Here is a 21,436-nt window from a genome sequence, read left to right on the forward strand (position 1 = left end):
GTCTGCCCGTGTGAACGCACCATAAGAGTCGGAAAAGACTAAAGGGGTGCGTAGAAGTGAGTCAGAGAAAACACAGTGCCGAGTACTTGTCAGCCAAAGAGCACGTTTACTGTTCTCAAACTAGAGGCCTTGCCCATTTTAAATTATATGAAAAATGGTAAATGGTGCATTTATATAGCGCTTTTATCCAAGGCGCTTTACATAGATTGGCTTGCCTTGTGATCAATGCATCTTAGCCTTGTTTCCCCACCTGTTCAACCAGTTGACCTGAGTTGAGCTGTGTCTTTACATTACATTAAGTATGTCTGTGTGCATGAAACTAATAATTTGCCATGACTTCATCAATCCCCCCCCCCCCCCCCCGTACTGACCTGGCAGAAGGCAAAGTTGACACAGCGCCAACCCCTGAAGACGTAGTATCCTGGGGGACACTTCTCCACACAGTTGTCTCCGTGCTGTAGGTTCCTGCAGGCCACACAGCTACTGGCGTTCCCCACCACTCCGCAACCACCCAGACATTGGTCATGGCAGCAATGGCCCTGGAGGCTGCACGCTCCATGCTTACAGTTCTCTGTGCACACTGGATGAAGAGAGAGAGAGAGAGAGAGAGAGAGAAGTTAGAAAAAAGTTGTTTTGATAAGCCTGTGCGTGCGTCCACAGCACAGTTGCTATATCCTTCCATTTCAAACCCATTGAAAAGTCAGTATCTATAAAAAATGTGGCCAAATTTGACTGAGTGACTACCATTAGATTTTAGTTTTGTGTCATGCCATATGAAAGCAGGGAATCATAGCTTCAAATTGATATATTGGTTGTTCAGTTTGACCCACCAGTTTTGGAGATGTGGCTTATAGAGTAATGTCTTTCAGAAAACAGCGAATTGAGAAAACAGGCTTGAAAGATTCACTTCTGTGGACTAACATTACACCTAGCTACATGTTTAAGCATTTATTTCAGATTTACATGTCGATTTCAGCTCTGATATTTATTTCAAACATGCTCTAGTATATGAAGAGTCTGCCTGTGCTATCAACTCATTTTGGATAAAATATAAATAAATTATTTTCTTTTGCACGATAGCAGGCTCTCAGTCAAATCTGGTCACAAATTAAGAAGATTCACATGACAAACTAAATGTTGCATCCATTCTGGGTCTGGCTGAGTCGAGTGGGAACTGGGATGGTAAGTGAGGCTGACCCAAAGTCAACTACACCTTTCCCACACTTTGCTTTTAAAGCACTAAATTAAGCTAAACTAAAGTGCCTCACAAGCACAGAAGGTGACAGAAGGCAGGGCCAGGGTCCTGTCCATGCTGGTCTCTCAGTCTCTCTGACCCCAATCTCGACAAATCCATGGAGCTGTGCCCTGTAGGCCAGGTGTAGGCAATCAATGCTGATGTGTCAAGCTGTGCTTAATGCGACACCTCAGCTATGGCTGCGCCCAGGGCACCCCTCCATGGGTTTGTCTATAAAGGAACGTAATGCATCACAAAACATAACATAACATAACATAAGGAAGGCGTGGGCAGAGAGAAATCTCAGGGCCAAAATGACCAGAGTGACGGAGCCACTGGAGTTTATCTGGGCACAAAAGAACCAAAAATACAGAGCGGAAAAACAGCAACCCTGAGGGGTTCACAGAATGGCTGGCCAATGGCAAGGCCAGCATTATCAGCAGCACCTGCCGGCTTTTCAGCCGCCCTCCCCACACTGTTGTGGAATCCCAGCAGGACTTTGTTTGCTGGAGCAGCTCCTCATCGAAAGTAAGGTTACTCGAAGCATGAGGTAAATACGTTGCTCTCCCCAGGTTGGCAGAGGGACAGTAGAGCCCAGGATTACTTTAGATCAGGGGTTCCCAAACTGTGGTGCGTGCACCCCTTATGGTGCACAAACGCCCTCTAGGGGGTGTGTGACATGAAAAGGGTAATGGTGGGTTTATGGTGTTATTTAGCCTAGTCTGCAAAATCCTGTAAAACACTGTTGTAAGGAGATCTACAGGTATAGAGCAGCTGCAGGAGTATACAGCAGCTGCATGTCTCTTGCAGTGACATTCTGTGATTATTTTCCATAATCATAATTATTACATTTTTTTATAATTTTCGGCCAAATGCAACGAGACTTAGCGCTGGGGGGTGCGTCAGCTAGGTCAGGAGAAAAACAGGGGGTGCACAGCCAAAAAAAAGTTTGAGGACCACTGCATTAGATAATTGACAATGGGTGAAAGAATTAGTTACAAAATCATGGAGAAGAAAAATACTAAGGATACTATTATTTATTCAATGTAAGTGTAGGTGCCAATTATCAATGTTTTTATTTATAATTAATTCATGATTATTAATAATTAGTTTGGTAAAGCTATGCTGGTTATTTGATAGCATTTCATGAGTGTCATGTGCCACTACAGTAAGTGTTAATCAAATGCCATTTACTCATTGTCATTGCTTAGGCTATGGGAAGGCATGACTATATCCATATCGTAGACGATGGCCGATACCCTGGCCCTCAGTTGTATAACTTCACGCCCGAATGATAATCTTTACTAGACCCTGACCTTTTTCCTGACTGGACTGACTGAACAGACAGCCCAACTAGCTGGCCAGCAGGGAGCCGGATGGGAAATGAACCAGGCCATCAGCCAAATTTTGGCCTACTGGTGTTTTTCTGAAACCGCTACAAATCTTCTAATCTGACCGTCTGCTATATATTAGAGGTGACCTCAAATACTGTGGTTGCTCCCAACGTTCAATTAAAATAAGTCTGTTAATTATGTGACTTTCTAAGTTTCTAACAAGCCATACTTTAATCCACATGACCAAACACAGATTTAAAGTTCAGAGACAGAATATTGGAATGTAGTACAACTTGAACTCCCTGTTGGCTTTCCTGTCTGTGACCCTTGAAATAACCATTCTCTGGCACCATGCCCCTCATTACACTGTTTAACAGTATCACACAGAGAGAGCACCACCTCTACGATGCTAGAGTAGAGGTGTAATGAACTTGCAAATTATATTTAATAATACTGACCACCAGTCATTTCCAATTCACATACTATATTTAGAAAGGTGTTTAAGACAGATTCTTAAACAATGTACAATGTGTGCATCATTCATGACATATAAGCTTTATTGCAAATATTACCAAATGTTATTTTATTCAGACACAATGAAACAAAATACCACGTACCATGTATCATAACTTTTAATCCAACTGCAATGTAACATGCACTTTATTTGGGCACTATGAATCTATGATGCAGCATTAGGCCTAGGGGGAATTTGCACAGATGTGTTAACGGAACTATAGTGTAATATGACTATTATACTGAACTGCTAGCTGAAGTAATTACTTTCATGTGATTGTCTAAACGTTCTCAACATCACTCACTACTGCGTTCCACATAGCAAATCTATTATTTTGAGTAGGCTAAAAACCTGTGCCAAGAATTATTAATAATACTATTTTGACCATTCCATTTATTGATAGATTGATTTAAGGGCATTGCTGCAGACTTGCATGGCAATTACTTCAAAGCTAATCTCTAAACAAATCAAATCAAGCAAATTAAGCTGTTGTCACTGAGCTACGGAGAAGAGTAGAGAGAGAAAACTGAGAGAAAACCTTGGGAAGAAGAGAGTGCATCTGAATGCACCACTTAAACCCCAGCATCCATATTCTGGGGAAACCTTTGCAGAAAATAGCAGATCTACAAGCTTACGACGTGTCGCAAACATGTCGTATAAGCTTTTAGATTGGCTCTTTTCAGTGAAGATATTTAATGTAGAGCGAAAACAGAAAATTCACTAGCATAGAGCCCAGAGGGCTCAACAACATATGGGGTTTCAGTGAGTTGAGCAGTGCGAGCAGTGCGTGCTAGCCTTTAAGGGACACCACCTCTGTGACTGTGAGGGCATCACATGAGGACTCACCGCCAGAGAAACAACTACATGTAGGACCCCTCTCCCCTTGCACGGGAGGGCTGCCTATCGCACTGCCTGAGCAAAAGTAGACAGAACAGACAGGGCCATGGCTGGGGGCGGGGGAAAGAGGGGGAGAGAAGGAGGCTGAAGGAAATGAAAGAGCGATGAAGAAAGAGAGGACAGGGGTGAAACACTTGACAAGAGAGAGGGAACAGCTAATGCAGAAAAAACACCACCTCCGACCTTATAAGACGGTTCACGCAGGGGTCTTTCTCTCTCCTGATTGTTCCAATACATTTTCTTTTCTCCACCGAGCTGCACCTCCCCTCACAATCACAGTATCACACAGTCTCCCTTCCGTACGCAGATACACACAAATATGCACTTACACGGCGCACACACTGAAAAATGCATAGCTCTGTTGTCTGTTCCTCTCCAGCCCCCCACCTCCCCTCCCTGCTGTCTGCCGTATGTGTGTGTGTGTAGGTCGGGGGGGGTGGGGGGGGTATGTGTGTGTACATGCTGTGACCACGCCGTCACATAACAAGAACAGAGCCGAGACAGAGCCCGGATCCCCCTCCCGTCTGGGATCCGTGCCGGAGCTTTGCGCTAGCCCTAGATCCACCCTCAGCCTCAGCCAATGTGTTTGCTGGCTGGGGAAGGCAGCCATTCAATGGCCTCCTCCATGTCGGGGAAGAGAGACGCCCAGGGTTAACCCTGGCTGCGCCGGGGCAGACAGGGGGCAGACACAGCCCAGGAGCCAAGGAAGCTGTTACTACTTTATACTGCCGTTGCCGTTTTGGATGAATTCAGAGTCCACACTAGGTCATATAGCCATGGAAATTAAGGAGCACAGTACTAGCTACCTTGGTAGCAATCTGTGTGAGAGTAACATATGGACTCAACACCATGAAAAAATAAATCACACCCATTGTGAAGTGAGGGGCGCTCTATTATGAATTTGTCATGACGTAACATGTCTATTTGCTCTAATTGACAATTGCTTCATTGTTAATGGGAATTGGGAACTTTGTGTAGGACGGAAATAGCCTATTTGCTCGTCCACATAAGACGTAAATTCTCCATTCATTGTCAATGGCTTGTAATGTTTGTGTTAGGACAAAATAGACGATTTGCTCAGACATATGACTTAAATTCTCCATTCATTGTCAATGGCATGTAATGTTTGTGTTAGGACAAATATCGACACTATATGTTCAATTCCAAATCCTTTTTAATTTAGAATGATAAAGAGATTATATAATATTACGAATTGCTGTTGGCTCTTATTCCGTCTTTCGCCGTTTCTTAGAGGCTTTTCCTGTGTGTGTTTCCTCCTCTCCCTCCCCTGTCTCTGCCTGAGCCCTCAGCAGTGACTCCTACTGTAGTAGCACAGCTACGTACTGCTGCAGCATTATTCCCCATTCTGCTCACGCTGGAGCTGGGCTACACTACGCTACGTCTGCTAGCGCCTCTGCCAAACACGCTACAGTCAGTTCACTTTATTCATTCATCCGCTCCACCTACACCTCCCTTCTTCTCATCTCTCCTTCATTCCCCTGCTCTCCTCTCTCTCTCTCTCTCTTGCCTCAGTCAGCCTTGCACCACTATCTGTCCATCTATCTATCCATCCATCCATCCGCCTCGCTTTTCTAGGCCAGTGCCCCTCCCACTTTCATTCATACAACGCCTTGTTTTGTTTTCATGCTGTGTGGAGAGGGGGGGGGGGGGGGGGGGGCTGAGGGCGGGATGGTGCGATGTAATCACCCGCCCGCTTCCACAACAAGAGCAGAAAGGAGGAAGTAGTATCCTGGACTGCTCAGTGCTCTCACACACCGCACACATACACACGCGCGCACACACACACACACACACCTTATATGAGTCAATAACCCACTAGCTGCTTCCCAAAACACATCAGGTTCCAGTATGGATTTTAAATGCAAGCCTGATCAAAGGTGTCTCGTGTTTACCTTTCATTTGGCCGCAGTAGTAAAAAAAAAAAAAAAACCTGGCTGCCTGGTCCCGAGGGAAGGAACAGCAAGGGAGCCAATAGGATGCAGCCACACACGGCAACACTTCCTGCTCTTACACATAAAACCTCCCCTTTAATTGGCACTGCTGTCTATGGGCAAAACACTGGGAACAATAACAAACACGTTTTTTACCCCAGAGCCATTTACTCAGGAACACTCACACGTTCATGCGCACGCAGCCACGCACGCTTACTATATTTGGCCACCGTGGGAGTTCTGAGCTTCAAAAGCTTTACTATAAATGCTTCTAGAGATCTGATGCAAGATATTCACCACCCTAAGACAGCATAGAGAGAGAGAGAGAGAGAGAGAGAGAGAGAGAGAGAGAGAGAGAGAGAGAGAGAGAGAGAGAGAATGGGGGGGGGGGACTGAGCTGTAAACAAAAACAGACAGATTCCTGGGAGGGAGAGGGATGGAGGAAGAGTGAGAACCATACCTCAAGCAGAGAGCGAAGGGGGCTGCAAGAGGCTATAAAATATTCACTTTTTTCCATTGGCATTCATAATGTGTGCGCTGATCACAGCTGGCCAACAGGACAGCCCCCTAATGATAATGATCGTAACGACCGAGGCGTACTGGTTAACTGGCCAGCGACTGTAGCAAGACTTTGCTGTGTGACCCAGACCACTGTTGTGTCTTAAGGATCTTTTTATGTTGTCCAGGCCTCGCATGGAGATATAGAATGATGTTTACATGGAGATATAGAATGATGTGTTCATGGAGATATAGAATGATGTGTACATGGAGATATAGAATGATGTGTACATGGAGATATAGAATGATGTGTTCATGGAGATATAGAATGATGTGTTCATGGAGATATAGAATGATGTGTACATGGAGATATAGAATGATGTGTACATGGAGATATAGAATGATGTGTTCATGGAGATATAGAATGATGTGTTCATGGAGATATAGAATGATGTGTACATGGAGATATAGAATGATGTGTACATGGAGATATAGAATGATGTGTACATGGAGATATAGAATGATGTGTACATGGAGATATAGAATGATGTGTACATGGAGATATAGAAGGATGTGTTCATGGAGATATAGAATGATGTGTACATGCAGATATAGAATGATGTGTACATGGAGATATAGAATGATGTGTACATGGAGATATAGAATGATGTGTACAGGGAGATATAGAATGATGTGTTCATGGAGATATAGAATGATGTGTACATGGATATAGAATGATGTGTACATGGAGATATAGAATGATGTGTACATGGAGATATAGAATGATGTGTACATGCAGATATAGAATGATGTGTACATGGAGATATAGAATGATGTGTACATGAGATATAGAATGATGTGTACATGGAGATATAGAATGATGTGTTCATGGAGATATAGAATGATGTGTAGATGGAGATATAGAATGATGTGTTCATGGAGATATAGAATGATGTATACATGGAGATATAGAATGATGTGTTCATGGAGATATAGAATGATGTGTTCATGGAGATATAGAATGATGTGTACATGGAGGTATAGAATGATGTGTACAGGGATATAGAATGATGTGTACATGGAGATATAGAATGATGTGTTCATGGAGATATAGAATGATGTGTTCATGGAGATATAGAATGATGTGTACATGGATATAGAATGATGTGTACATGAAGATATAGAATGATGTGTTCATGGAGATATAGAATGATGTGTTCATGGAGATATAGAATGATGTGTACATGGAGATATAGAATGATGTGTACATGGAGATATAGAATGATGTGTTCATGGAGATATAGAATGATGTGTACATGGAGATATAGAATGATGTGTACATGGAGATATAGAATGATGTGTACATGGAGATATAGAATGATGTGTTCATGGAGATATAGAATGATGTGTACATGGAGGTATAGAATGATGTGTTCATGGAGATATAGAATGATGTGTACATGGAGGTATAGAATGATGTGTACATGGAGGTATAGAATGATGTGTACAGGGAGATATAGAATGATGTGTACATGTAGATATAGAATGATGTGTACATGGATATAGAATGATGTGTACATGCAGATATAGAATGATGTGTGCATGGAGATATAGAATGATGTGTACATGGAGGTATAGAATGATGTGTGCATGGAGATATAGAATGATGTGTACATGCAGATATAGAATGATGTGTGCATGGAGATATAGAATGATGTGTACATGGAGGTATAGAATGATGTGTGCATGGAGATATAGAATGATGTGTACAGGGAGATATAGAATGATGTGTACATGTAGATATAGAATGATGTGTACATGGAGATATAGAATGATGTGTACATGGAGATATAGAATGATGTGTACATGGAGATATAGAATGATGTGTACATGGAGGTATAGAATGATGTGTACATGGAGATATAGAATGATGTGTACATGTAGATATAGAATGATGTGTACATGGAGATATAGAATGATGTGTACATGTAGATATAGAATGATGTGTACATGGAGATATAGAATGATGTGTACAGGGAGATATAGAATGATGTGTACACGGAGATATAGAATGATGTGTTCATGGAGATATAGAATGATGTGTACACGGAGATATAGAATGATGTGTTCATGGAGATATAGAATGATGTGTTCATGGAGATATAGAATGATGTGTACATGGATATAGAATGATGTGTACATGGAGATATAGAATGATGTGTTCATGGAGATATAGAATGATGTGTTCATGGAGATATAGAATGATGTGTACATGATATAGAATGATGTGTACAGGGAGATATAGAATGATGTGTACATGGAGATATAGAATGATGTGTACATGGAGATATAGAATGATGTGTACATGATATAGAATGATGTGTACATATAGATATAGAATGATGTGTACATGGAGATATAGAATGATGTGTACATGGAGATATAGAATGATGTGTTCATGGAGATATAGAATGATGTGTATGGAGATATAGAATGATGTGTACATGGAGATATAGAATGATGTGTACATGGAGATATAGAATGATGTGTACATGGAGATATAGAATGATGTGTACATGGAGATATAGAATGATGTGTACATGATATAGAATGATGTGTACATATAGATATAGAATGATGTGTACATGGAGATATAGAATGATGTGTACATGGAGATATAGAATGATGTGTTCATGGAGATATAGAATGATGTGTATGGAGATATAGAATGATGTGTACATGGAGATATAGAATGATGTGTACATGGAGATATAGAATGATGTGTACATGGAGATATAGAATGATGTGTACATGTAGATATAGAATGATGTGTACATGGATATAGAATGATGTGTACATGGAGATATAGAATGATGTGTTCATGGAGATATAGAATGATGTGTACATGGAGGTATAGAATGATGTGTACATGGAGAGTCCTTTTCATGATGTCTAACAGCCACTCCCTCGCTAGGTTATTGACACACAGATAAAGAGCAGCCATTATGCAAGCAAGCCTCCAAACACAGGCAGCAGCAGAACCTGAGCGATGTGTGTGTGTGTGTGTGTGTGTGTGTGTGTGTGTGTGTGTGTGTTTGTGAAGCCAAGCTATATAAAAAAAAAGGTGGACACAGAAAGATAGAGATAGAGGCACTAAGGGAAAGAGTGTGCGTGAATTAGGGGTGCAACAGTTAATCGAGCTACCGGTAATTTCATTAATCGATTATAAAAAAATATCAATAAATTCATTTTTAAAAAGCGGATTAAAACAATTGGTTTTGCAAAGCAGAGAGCTTGTAGATCATCTATGTATTTTGCATGTATATTTAGTAAATTATTTTAAAAAATCTATTCACAAGGATTACTTAAACAAACAAGCACTCACATGATCATCCACTCAATAAAGTAAAATGTTTGCATTTATTAGCTTCCATAAGACAAGATGTGCAAGATGTGCAAGATGTGCAGGACGTGCGTGTTCCTGCTGTGAATGAGGCGTTTTATTGTGGAGACGAGTAGTGGCGCACCTCCAAGCCCGGAGCCGGTTGACTGGATGAGAATGAAGGGATGGGAGAAGTACAAACAGCCTGCAGCCAAAACATCCAAACACCATCTCTTCTGACACACTGACACACACACACACACCCCCACCGGCATCCGAACAGAGTATAGCTCTGCTATATATATAATTTTTATCCCACGATTTTTGTAACTCATTCTTTCACCCGGTGCCAGTTGCCTGAGCTGTAATCCTGGGAAGCTTCTCTCCCTCTGCCAACATGGGGAGAGCCCCGGACTGAGCTCATGCTTGCTTCAAAGCAGAGAACATAGCAAACTCCAACCCCACCTATAGGGTACGGGTGCTGATGATGCGGAGGAGAGAAGACGCCCCCGGCGGGAATCAAACCCGGGACAGTCTAGCTGAAAGGGCACAGCGCTACAGACTGCACCACCGTGCCTCCCAGAGTATAGCTCATTGATTAGTGGAGCTACTGGGCTATTTCTGTGCCTTGCTTAAGTCCCTCATTCTCACCAGTTCTGTGGTTTGTTGGCAGAAAATAAAAAGAATAGGCGATATGTGAAATATGTGAAAGATGACATGGATCCTCCCCTCATCACTGGCGAACGACATGCAAAAACATATGTTTCCATTTATCTAAGTGACAATCTAAATATATGGTGCTCAGATGGGAAGTGGCGTGTGTGTGCGAGTGGTTGAGTGCATGCGTGTGTGTGTGTGTGTGCGTGTGTGTCCGTCCCACCTCCTTCCACTAGCCTGTCTTTCCTGCTTATCTTTCCGTCAAACATGAAGGAGACAAAACATGGCACATTTTCTTCATTTTGAGAAAATGGAGATGGTGAGTTGGTGGACCACTCCTAGCAACGAACAACAAACAAACTTTACACAGAAACTACTTCCTGGAGTAAAATCCTGTGTAATTTGTAACAGAGTTAAATCAATGCTCAATATATATTTACAAAGTACTTGCCAAGAGATGGCCAAAAGCGTCCGCTGTATTGTTGATTATGTCATAGAGAGCTGTCCCGTCACTGGCTGTGTGGTATGATGATGTCATAGAGCTGTTCCGTCACTGTGTGGTATGATGATGTCATAGAACTGTTCTGTCACTGTGTGGTATGATGATGTCATAGAGCTGTTCCGTCACTGTGTGGTATGATGATGTCATAGAACTGTTCTGTCACTGTGTGGTATGATGATGTCATAGAACTGTTCTGTCACTGTGTGGTATGATGATGTCATAGAACTGTTCTGTCACTGTGTGTGTGGTATGATGATGTCATAGAACTGTTCTGTCACTGTGTGGTATGATGATGTCATAGAACTGTTCTGTCACTGTGTGTGTGTGGTATGATGATGTCATAGAGCTGTTCTGTCACTGTGTGGTATGATGATGTCATAGAACTGTTCTGTGACTGTGTGGTATGATGATGTCATAGAACTGTTCTGTCACTGTGTGGTATGATGATGTCATATAACTGTTCTGTCACTGTGTGGTATGATGATGTCATAGAACTATTCTGTCACTGTGTGGTATGATGATGTCATAGAACTGTTCTGTCACTGTGTGGTATGATGATGTCATAGAACTGTTCTGTCACTGTGTGGTATGATGATGTCATAGAACTGTTCTGTCACTGTGTGGTATGATGATGTCATAGAACTGTTCTGTCACTGTGTGGTATGATGATGTCATAGAAATGTTCTGTCACTGTGTGGTATGATGATGTCATAGAACTGTTCTGTCACTGTGTGTGTGGTATGATGATGTCATAGAACTGTTCTGTCACTGTGTGGTATGATGATGTCATAGAACTGTTCTGTCACTGTGTGGTACTATGATGATGTCATAGAGCTGTTCTGTCACTGTGAGGGAATCCCAGTGAAAGGAGAGAAGAGGGTTCCAGCAATCACCATCTCATCATCTCTCATTCTACCAGATCTATTTGTATAAACCTGATGAGCTCAACTGTCACCAACACAATGATGGGCCCGATGCTCTGTGGTGTCTTTTTACAGTGTGTGTGTGTGTGTGTGTGTGTGTGTGTGTGTGTGTGTGTGTGTGTGTGTGTGTGTGTGTGTGTGTGTGTGTGTGTGTGTGTGTGTGTGTGTGTGTGTGCGTGCGTGCGTGTGTGTGACTGTGAATGACTCACACACACTGACATTCAAATCCTCAACAGTAAATGTTTGGACAAGACATTTTATCTGGTATCTTAGGGGCAACCTCCGTGTGATGCACAAACACACGCTATACGTCTGGACCAGTTACTGAGCCACCACTCTGCTGCTCTGCTCCATGACACCTGGTCAGGTCCCAGTGACTGAGCCACGACTCTGCTGCTCTGCTCCATGACACCTGGTCAGGTCCCAGTGACTGAGCCACGACTCTGCTGCTCTGCTCCATGACACCTGGCCAGGTCCCAGTGACTGAGCCACGACTCTGCTGCTCTGCTCCATGACACCTGGTCTGGACCAGTTACTGAGCCACCACTCTGCTGCTCTGCTCCATGACACCTGGTCAGGTCCCAGTGACTGAGCCACGACTCTGCTGCTCTGCTCCATGACACCTGGTCTGGACCAGTTACTGAGCCACCACTCTGCTGCTCTGCTCCATGACACCTGGTCTGGACCAGTTACTGTGCCACGACTCTGCTGCTCTGCTCCATGACACCTGGTCAGGTCCCAGTGACTGAGCCACGACTCTGCTGCTCTGCTCCATGACACCTGGTCTGGACCAGTTACTGAGCCACCACTCTGCTGCTCTGCTCCATGACACCTGGTCAGGTCCCAGTGACTGAGCCACGACTCTGCTGCTCTGCTCCATGACACCTGGTCTGGACCAGTTACTGAGCCACCACTCTGCTGCTCTGCTCCATGACACCTGGTCTGGACCAGTTACTGTGCCACGACTCTGCTGCTCTGCTCCATGACACCTGGTCTGGACCAGTTACTGAGCCACCACTCTGCTGCTCTGCTCCATGACACCTGGTCTGGACCAGTTACTGTGCCACGACTCTGCTGCTCTGCTCCATGACACCTGGTCAGGTCCCAGTGACTGAGCCACGACGCTGATGCTCTGGTCCATGACACCTGGTCAGGTCCCAGTGACCCCATCAAACATGTGCTTCTGCCACCACCAATGTGTCAATCAATGTGCTAGTACGGTACCTGCCATATACTGTACTGTGTATGTTTTTCTTCTTTTTTTTCCTGGCACATGATTCCTGGCACCCCACAAATGCATGTGTGTGTGTGTGTGTTGTCATACTCCTGCTACAGAACATAGTACAGAGAACAGATTACTTAGAATTGAATTACAGGAAAAGGTCCTCGATGAGAATGACGGCAACCTATACTATTTTTTCAGTGGTGCAACCACTCCTAGAACCAGCAATGTCCGTTCGTCCCTCTGTCTGTCTGTTTAGGGTACCAACAGGGGGCGCTGTTTTTGAACAGAGATTAAGTGGTTAAAAAAAATTATATATATATATATATAAAATTGTTTGCCAATAAGTCATTGTTCTCAAATAGAAACTTTAAGACAAAAATATCGGCCTAAACATCGATAATCTGCGGTCTAGGACTATCCAAAACTGTGATCAGCCAAATCTGCGGTGCCAGTCAGGCTCTGAATCTGAATACAGGTGTTCCATTCTGTGTTTCTCTCCTGTTGGCTAAATGATCCTGGTTTTATTGTGTTACTGGAAGTTGGACTGGCCTGAAAGAGACCAGAGCTAGTAACACAAAAGCAAACAGACACAGACATGAACACACAAACAGAGGACACATGCAAACACTCAGTTCCACGCACACGCACACAAACACATACAGTAAGCAAGTTTGGTTGCTGAAAAGGTCATGGAAGGCTGTAGACATAACAGACATGGCTAATGGTAGAAAATGGCAACGACCTCCTGACTCGATTTGGTTTGATTCTAAGAGATAACCCACACTAGGATTCAAATAATTGATTGTTATATTTCTGTATCTCACAAACCACCTTCTTGTTATCCCCAAAACCACATACTGTCCCCACAAGTCTAGACATACGTTTATATAATCAATTATATAACTAATAATCTTCCCATATAGAGCAGAGCAGACACACCCATTTATGTGAACAGAAAGGTTACCAGTTAACAGCAGCAATAAAAGGTAAGAAATACACCGGGGGAGGCAGGGCGGAACAATTAAACAGCTAGTGGAGTACACACAATCAATTTATAGAGCTCCTCCACAGTCCTGTGTATTCAGACTGCGTCTGAAACAACTGCCTCTTTTGTTGGCCTATTCTGTTGTATTGTCAACAGACTGTAAAATTGTGAGAATTAATAGCACTGTGGTGCTAATGGCTATAAAGTGACCTGCAGCATTGTAAGGCAATTAGCTGTATCCACTTTAGATGGCCCATATACACCAAATCTGTTCCTCTCGGTTCACTGATTTCCATAAAAAAGGATGGGGGGGGGGGGGGAAGTAATGATATGATATACGCAATTACGTATATTATGATACGACATGAATATGACACTGTGAATATGTTTCATGGAAAAGTGCTTCACAAGCGTGGCTCTGCAAATAAACACAAAATAATAAATCAGTGTAAGAACATCATGTGACCCACCTACACACACACACACACACACACACACACACACACACACACACACACACACACACACACACACACACACACACACACACACACACACACACACACACACACACACACACACACACACACACACACACACACACACACACACACACACACACACACACACACACACACACACACCTGTCTGTCCATTCATTGATTTCCCCTTTCTGTGTGTGTGTGTGTGTGTGTGTGTGTGTGTGTGTGAGCACAACACGTGTGGGGCCCAGCCTGTCGCCATGGAGATCAGTCCAGACACAGACAGCGTTTTTTTTATATGTATAATTAGCAGCGTCTCTAACGACTCATCTTTTTCTAACATTCCCTCCTGGTCATAGTTTTACCTTGATATTCTCTGATGCCATATCAACACCACATCCATTTCATCTCCTCCCTGCTCTCCCTTTCCCTCAGATTCCCCCCCCCCCCCCCTTCCTTAGCTCTTACACATGCATCCTCCTGGACACCATTCGTCTTGGCCCTCCAGTACACCTGCCACCCCCCCCCCCTCCTCCTCCTCCTCCCTGGTCCATCCCCGGCGTTTAGCGTCTAGCCGCAGGTGACTGATCTGCTCCTGCAGAAAGCCACAGCCACTAGATCTCATTACAGACGCTGGGGACGGGGCCAAAATCAATACTTCCCCACCGATGGGCCACCTCTCCACCTCCTCTCCTCCTCGTCTGGCCTCCCAACGCGCGCTCTGACTTCCTCGCCCCTCCTCTCTTCCTCCATTTTCCTTCGCACCGCTCCGACATCCTTCTTCCCGTCCCCTCCATCTTTCCTCCCCTCCTCCTTCGCGGCGCCACATGTTTCATTTTGTCACAGTGCCACCAGCCGCAGCCCTTGCTGCTGGCTGCACTTTTCCTGACACCCAAACACACCCACACACAAACAAAACAAGGCTGTATACCCGTGCGCGCGCGCACACACACACACACACACACACACACACACACACACACACACACACAAATCGAACACAGTATAAAATAAACACTATCCTTTCACTTACAGTACATGCATACAAATAAACTCAGAAGTCAGAACAAAACAAGACCTATCACACACACAGTGGCAAAGCAAGCTTTGCTGACTGGACAGATTGATGACAGTGGGGATGTGATGGAGGGGACAGATTGATGACAGTGGGGATGTGATGGACAGATTGATGACAGTGGGGATGTGATGGAGGGGACAGATTGATGACAGTGGGGATGTGATGGACAGATTGATGACAGTGGGGATGTGATGGACAGATTGATGACAGTGGGGATGTGATGGACAGATTGATGACAGTGGGGATGTGATGGACAGATTGATGACAGTGGGGATGTGATGGAGGGAGCAAAAATCTATCTCATGGAACGAGATGCCTGCATCACCAGCCTCATCATCTGCCTTCACAGCACTGCTGCACCCGTGCACACGCACCCGTGCACGCACCCGTGCACACGCACGAAGGCAGGCGAGTTGGCACACAGATATGACTGTAAACATATTTGACGCATACTGCCTGCCTGCCTGCCTTGTATGTAGTGTCGCACGGTTGTGTCTGCAACAACAAAAAGATGGAAGCACGCTCTTGTGTGCACACAGATGGCACAGGTGTACCTTTTACAACCGACCACACTCCCACCTGCCCAAGACAGCTCAGCACCAGGTCCAGTCTGACTTCATGCCAGACAGACACCAGAGTCTCTCTCGCCATGCAGTCTCCATGGTTTATCCTGTTCCCAACAGATGGATTCATTAGAATGCTTTTGTTTGATGAGCTTGATTGTGGCATGCCTGGAATGGTTAGGGTTATCTGTGCCATCAGCTCCATTGCAGTGCTGGCTTGTCTCAACAGATAAGGTTACAGAAAAAAGAAAGATCCAGAAGCTGATGAATTATGGTCAGGTACAAATAGGCTACCAAACTAAATTCGACAAATGGCTAAAATAGGCATTTTGGAATAGCCAAAGAATAAATAGTATAGTGAAGGGGAGCGTGGAAAAGGCTCTGGCTTAGTCAACGATCTGAAGTAATGAAGTGACATTAAATAACAAAAGTATGTCACATGGAGCCATCGACCCCTCTCCACGGACAAATGCCTGCTCAAGCGCCCCCCCTCGGCCACACGCACAGACTCAGACATGGACAGCGATTTGACATCTTTAACTGGGCACTGGTAACGGCTGTTTTATGGATTGCAGTTGTTCTCAGATAAATACCCGCTTCATGTAGGTAATTTAATCAGTGGTACTGAGCAGAGGCCCAGTCATGACTAAGCTGTTTTTAAGCCTTCCTTTTCTACCTCAATGGCCCATTATCTGCTCATATTAGCCACAGAGAGAGTAAGAAACAGTGTGAGTGATGTTGTAAGGAGATGTAGAGCGAGAGAGAGAGAGAGGGGGAAGAAGGACAGAAAGCTAGAAAGAGAGGAGAAAGAACTCAGCTCACCCTTCTCTCTGTCCTCAGTTAACACCTTGTGAACGTTTATCAAGGGGCTGATTGTCATACCCCACACCCCACCTCCTCATCTGTCTTTTTCCTACCCCTCCTCCTGTTTCAAGGCCATCAGGTTCAGATGGCCAGTGAGTCGAGGACAAACAAGATTCACTGCTGTTACAGGGACACACAAAAGAACAGAACCCCCACAAACAAAAAAAACAAACGGTCTACGAGGCTAGTCTTGTCAGAATGTCATGCCGTCATATTGAAACTTCACCCACAGACCGATATCTATCTACGGACAAACCGTAACACGTGGGAAAACCAGCAAGAAAGCCAAAAACAATGCAGACACAAAGGAAATCATTGGTAAACATGAACAGAGCCTCTTAGACATGACAGAAGCTAAACTGAGCAAACTGCACAGACACACGTCATCTACTGACCCTTTTCCTCTCCGACACGCAAATTCACACAGTTTTTCTGCTTGCTGGCCAGCTGTACCAGCTGGCCAGCTGATCGGTTCGTACAGAGTGGGCCAGGGTGGGTAGGAAGGCTGCAGTGCAGATGCAAGCTGCCCTATTTCATATTCACAGCATAGCTTAAGCAGAGCAGCACTACAGTGTGTCCACACACACACACACACACACACACACACACACACACACAGAGAGAGAGCAGGGCAGAGTTGCTGGTGGTCGGAGAACATCCCCTATACTTGCAGTGGGAGTAGGTGTCAAAAATGTACATTTTTGGCACAGCTATCAATCCCAACCCATCTTAACCATAAGAAGTGGTGAAGTGCAGAAGTCTATACTAGGCTCGTTGCCAAAAAATAGCTGATCGACAAGCTCACAGCGTACTGTCAGGACGTGATGCGTTGAGCTTGTAGATCTAGATTTCTCGCAGAATGTTAGCGACATACTAATGTTGGATTTGTACGATAGAAACTGAAGTTTAGGATAAAATTAACACAGGGGTTTGGCTTCTTGCAGGAAGATACATTGGATATCGATGCGAGACGCACAACCGCTGTTGCAGGAATGAAACCTGTGACCACATTCAGTTATAATGGGAGGGTCCGTCTAAACCTGCGGGCCACCGAGGCGCCCCTAGACAGATGGATGAGACGACTCTCACCCCGTCCATCTCCTCCCACCTCTGCCTTCACCACACGGACCCTCGCCTCCTCCGTTCGCATCCCGTGTGACCTCGGGAAGATTGGTTAGGAGAAGGGGAAGGAAGGGAAACTCTCCATCATGGCTAAAAGAAACAGACCTGTCACAGGGATCGCACACCCTCAGCTCACATCCCGACGCACCAGCAGAAGTTACAGTGTACCCGTCAATATGTCACATGCTGAACACACGTGCCCTGCGTCGCGTTCCAGGGTGGGTTATTTGTTCCAGGGTCAAGGAGTCCTCCCTTCCTGCCATTCAACCTGAGACCCCTGGACTGATGAGTGGCGTCAGTGTAAGGCGGGGGGGTTGGAGTACCTGGTTCAATTAATTATTTTCAATGTCTACGTTGTAAAGTGTCAAATACATTGTGGGACCTAATAGGAGCAGGACAATTCCTATAGTTTTGCAGGCTATTCAGGTAAATTACTACCGGGTTCTCACCCTGCAAATGGTTTAGTATAAAATACCGTTGTGGATCTGCATCTAGTAAAACACCTCCATTGAAACACAAAACCAGGGTTCTGGGCAATGCATGCGGTATTTCAATGTTGATCTTTAATGGCTGTGTTAAGCCAGATCAATTTCCGATTACTTTTATATTTCATCATCTGTCCATTATCCACCACTTGCACAGCAAGGCCGCAATTCATATGTATTCTCATATATTTTGTCCAAAAGCTGTCTTGAAGACTTCACCTGACACTAAATATAGACCGTGCATGTGGGCTGCCTGAGACTAATCTGTCTCTACCCTCCTCAATGTCCTCATCATTCCAAAAACTTACGTATAAGAAAAGCAAGAAAACTAGTCTACATTTCTTCCTATGCCATTACTCTTAACTTGGCTCATAAGTAATAAGCTGCCATCCCACAACTAAAACAACATTGACGTCACTGTAGCTTTTCGAAAGAACGTCTTTTTATTGAGTGAATACTTTATTAACATGATTATTAACAGTACAGGTAGTACAGTCATGGTTAGGTTATGCTAAAAGGATAACACAAAAAGCCCCAGGGGAGTTTTTCCATTGAGGTCAATCGTCCTACTCCTGATTCCAGGTCTACTGTAGTGGAAACAAATGATGACGTTTACATCATTGTGCAAGAGTTGTGCAGTCTACTTTGGTCTTAGAGCAGCCATGCATGTCCACATATCGCATAATGAATGAAGAGTTTGATGGGTTACACCAGTGGTTCACAAACCTTTTCATGTCAAGGACCCCCAAATTGGCACTAATTAGCCTGTGGACCCCCCCATTTGAAAATATATGCTAAGGACCCCCAAAAGAGAAGGTCTTTACAGCTTTAACAGTGAGTTTCAACCATTTTAATTTCAAGGACCTTCAGTTTGACATGCATTAGTCTACGGAACCCCATTTAATAGCATTTCTATCTCTGGGACCCCAATTTATATTGTAAAATCAATGTTAATTTAACTCAGTCTATCGGGCGTGTACAACGCAACATGCCATTACATTTTCTTCCCAGTCATTAGTGTAAATATTCCTTTCACTTCCAATGACATTGAAAACTTGCTGTAATCGACGAGGATGGGATTCGAGTTTGTACACTCTAAGAGTTGTACACTCTAAGAGTTGTACACTCTAAGAGTTGTACACTCTAAGAGTTGTACACTCTAAGAGTCAAATGGACCCGATATTTGGTTCCATTTGTACACTCAGAGTTACAGACCCATAAAGGTCCATTTGGTTCCTAATTGTCATTTAACTGGGTACCCCCTGGAACTCTCTCAAGGACCCCTAGGGGTCCCCGGACCCCACTTTGGGAACCACTGGGTTACACGTTTCAGGAAAAAAGCTCACAAATAGAAGACAATTGTGCACTTTCAATGCAATGGATTTTCTTTTCTTGCAAAGGCTGCATGTTGTTATACTACACCAACGACCAAGAAGGAACCAGTCTTCAACTTGTCAAGGCATCCGAGTGACCTTGCTGAGCTGTCTTTCCATCAGCACAGTTGGCTCGCCAATGAAAATAGCCAAGATAACTGACCAGGGGTCTCCTGGCCAAGCGTGCAGGGGCCAAAGATGGAGAGCATTAGTCATAAGGACACAGCGTGAACTCCACGGAGCATCGCACCGATCCGGTGTGGATTCGGGCTAAAAAGAGTCAAAATACATCTGCGAGTCTGGGAGTGTACTACTCTTGCATCAGTTTACTCCTCTTTTCCAGTCACCCATCCTCCAATCTTATTTCATTCTTTATTCCCTTTGTTCCGTTGTTGGTTATGTGCTGGGAGCAAGTGTTAGATGAAGGTGACTGGTGGTTCATGATGTCCAGTTAGTGGAAAGATCCTGGGATGACTCAGACCACTGGAACTAATAGGGCTCTGGGGACCTGAGAAGCTGATGAAGAGCACCCCGTTGCACACTTTAGACTAAAAACTATTCCTGGGTTTTTTCCACCACCAACAAAAAGTCCACGGCTGATTTATCCTGAACATGGTTTCACGTAATTCACAAACTGACAAATTTGGTTATTAAATTGTTATCCGCAAAAGAATCATGCAGGCTTCACATTTTCCAGTTATGGATTATGCATAAATGCACGCTACAGCAAGTCCTAAAACCTCTGGATGCACTTTTTCTGTGGACCTCACCCTGGACCAGCGTAATAAATGGATGGTGACTGAGCGCACTACAAATCCTGAACCTATGTGAATGTGTTTGTGTGTGTTGCATGCATACATACAAATGAGTTATTTGTAATGTATACAATTCCTGAAAATCTTTTCTACTGCTGCATGTTCAGATATTTTATTCTGCAGGGCTCCTCTGCAAAAGAGAATTTTGCTCTCCCCTCGCCTAAATAAAGGTTACCGGTACATTAAAAATTAAGTAATAATAGGTTTGTACACAAAATAATACTAAGTATATTAGTTAAGACTCGTTGCTGAAATCAGATTTTTGAATATTAAACAGCTAAATTAAGATCTGTCATACAGACTTATAATACTTAAACGAAAAGTGTTTGCTCTAAAATAGCATAATAACATTAGCCTTAAAATCCAGGACACTGGGTTCTTGAGGAAAAGTGTCTAGAAGCTGCATGTTGTGATGTTGTCTAGAGTCTCCCAAACTAATATAGCCTGCATACGTACATTTAATGTATATTACCAGCTCCACTTTTTGTCTGACAGGATTTGATATGCCTACTGGTTAGGGCGATGGCTCGTTGTCTGCCCGCCTGCCCCTC

General features: G+C 44.0%; 1 protein-coding gene across 1 annotated transcript in view; it reads right to left on the reverse strand.

Moving 5' to 3' along the window:
* Positions 1-21,436, reverse strand: part of insrb (insulin receptor b) — a 112,127-nt gene that overhangs the window by 36,883 nt on the left and 53,808 nt on the right. Inside the window, exon 3 of the mRNA XM_080771253.1 lies at positions 372-580. Coding sequence (XP_080627379.1) covers positions 372-580 — 209 coding nt within the window. The remainder of the gene's footprint in view (positions 1-371; positions 581-21,436) is intronic.

This window comes from Protomyctophum bolini (genome assembly GCF_963924005.1).
Source record: "Protomyctophum bolini genome assembly, chromosome: 8".
NCBI lineage: Eukaryota > Metazoa > Chordata > Actinopteri > Myctophiformes > Myctophidae > Protomyctophum > Protomyctophum bolini.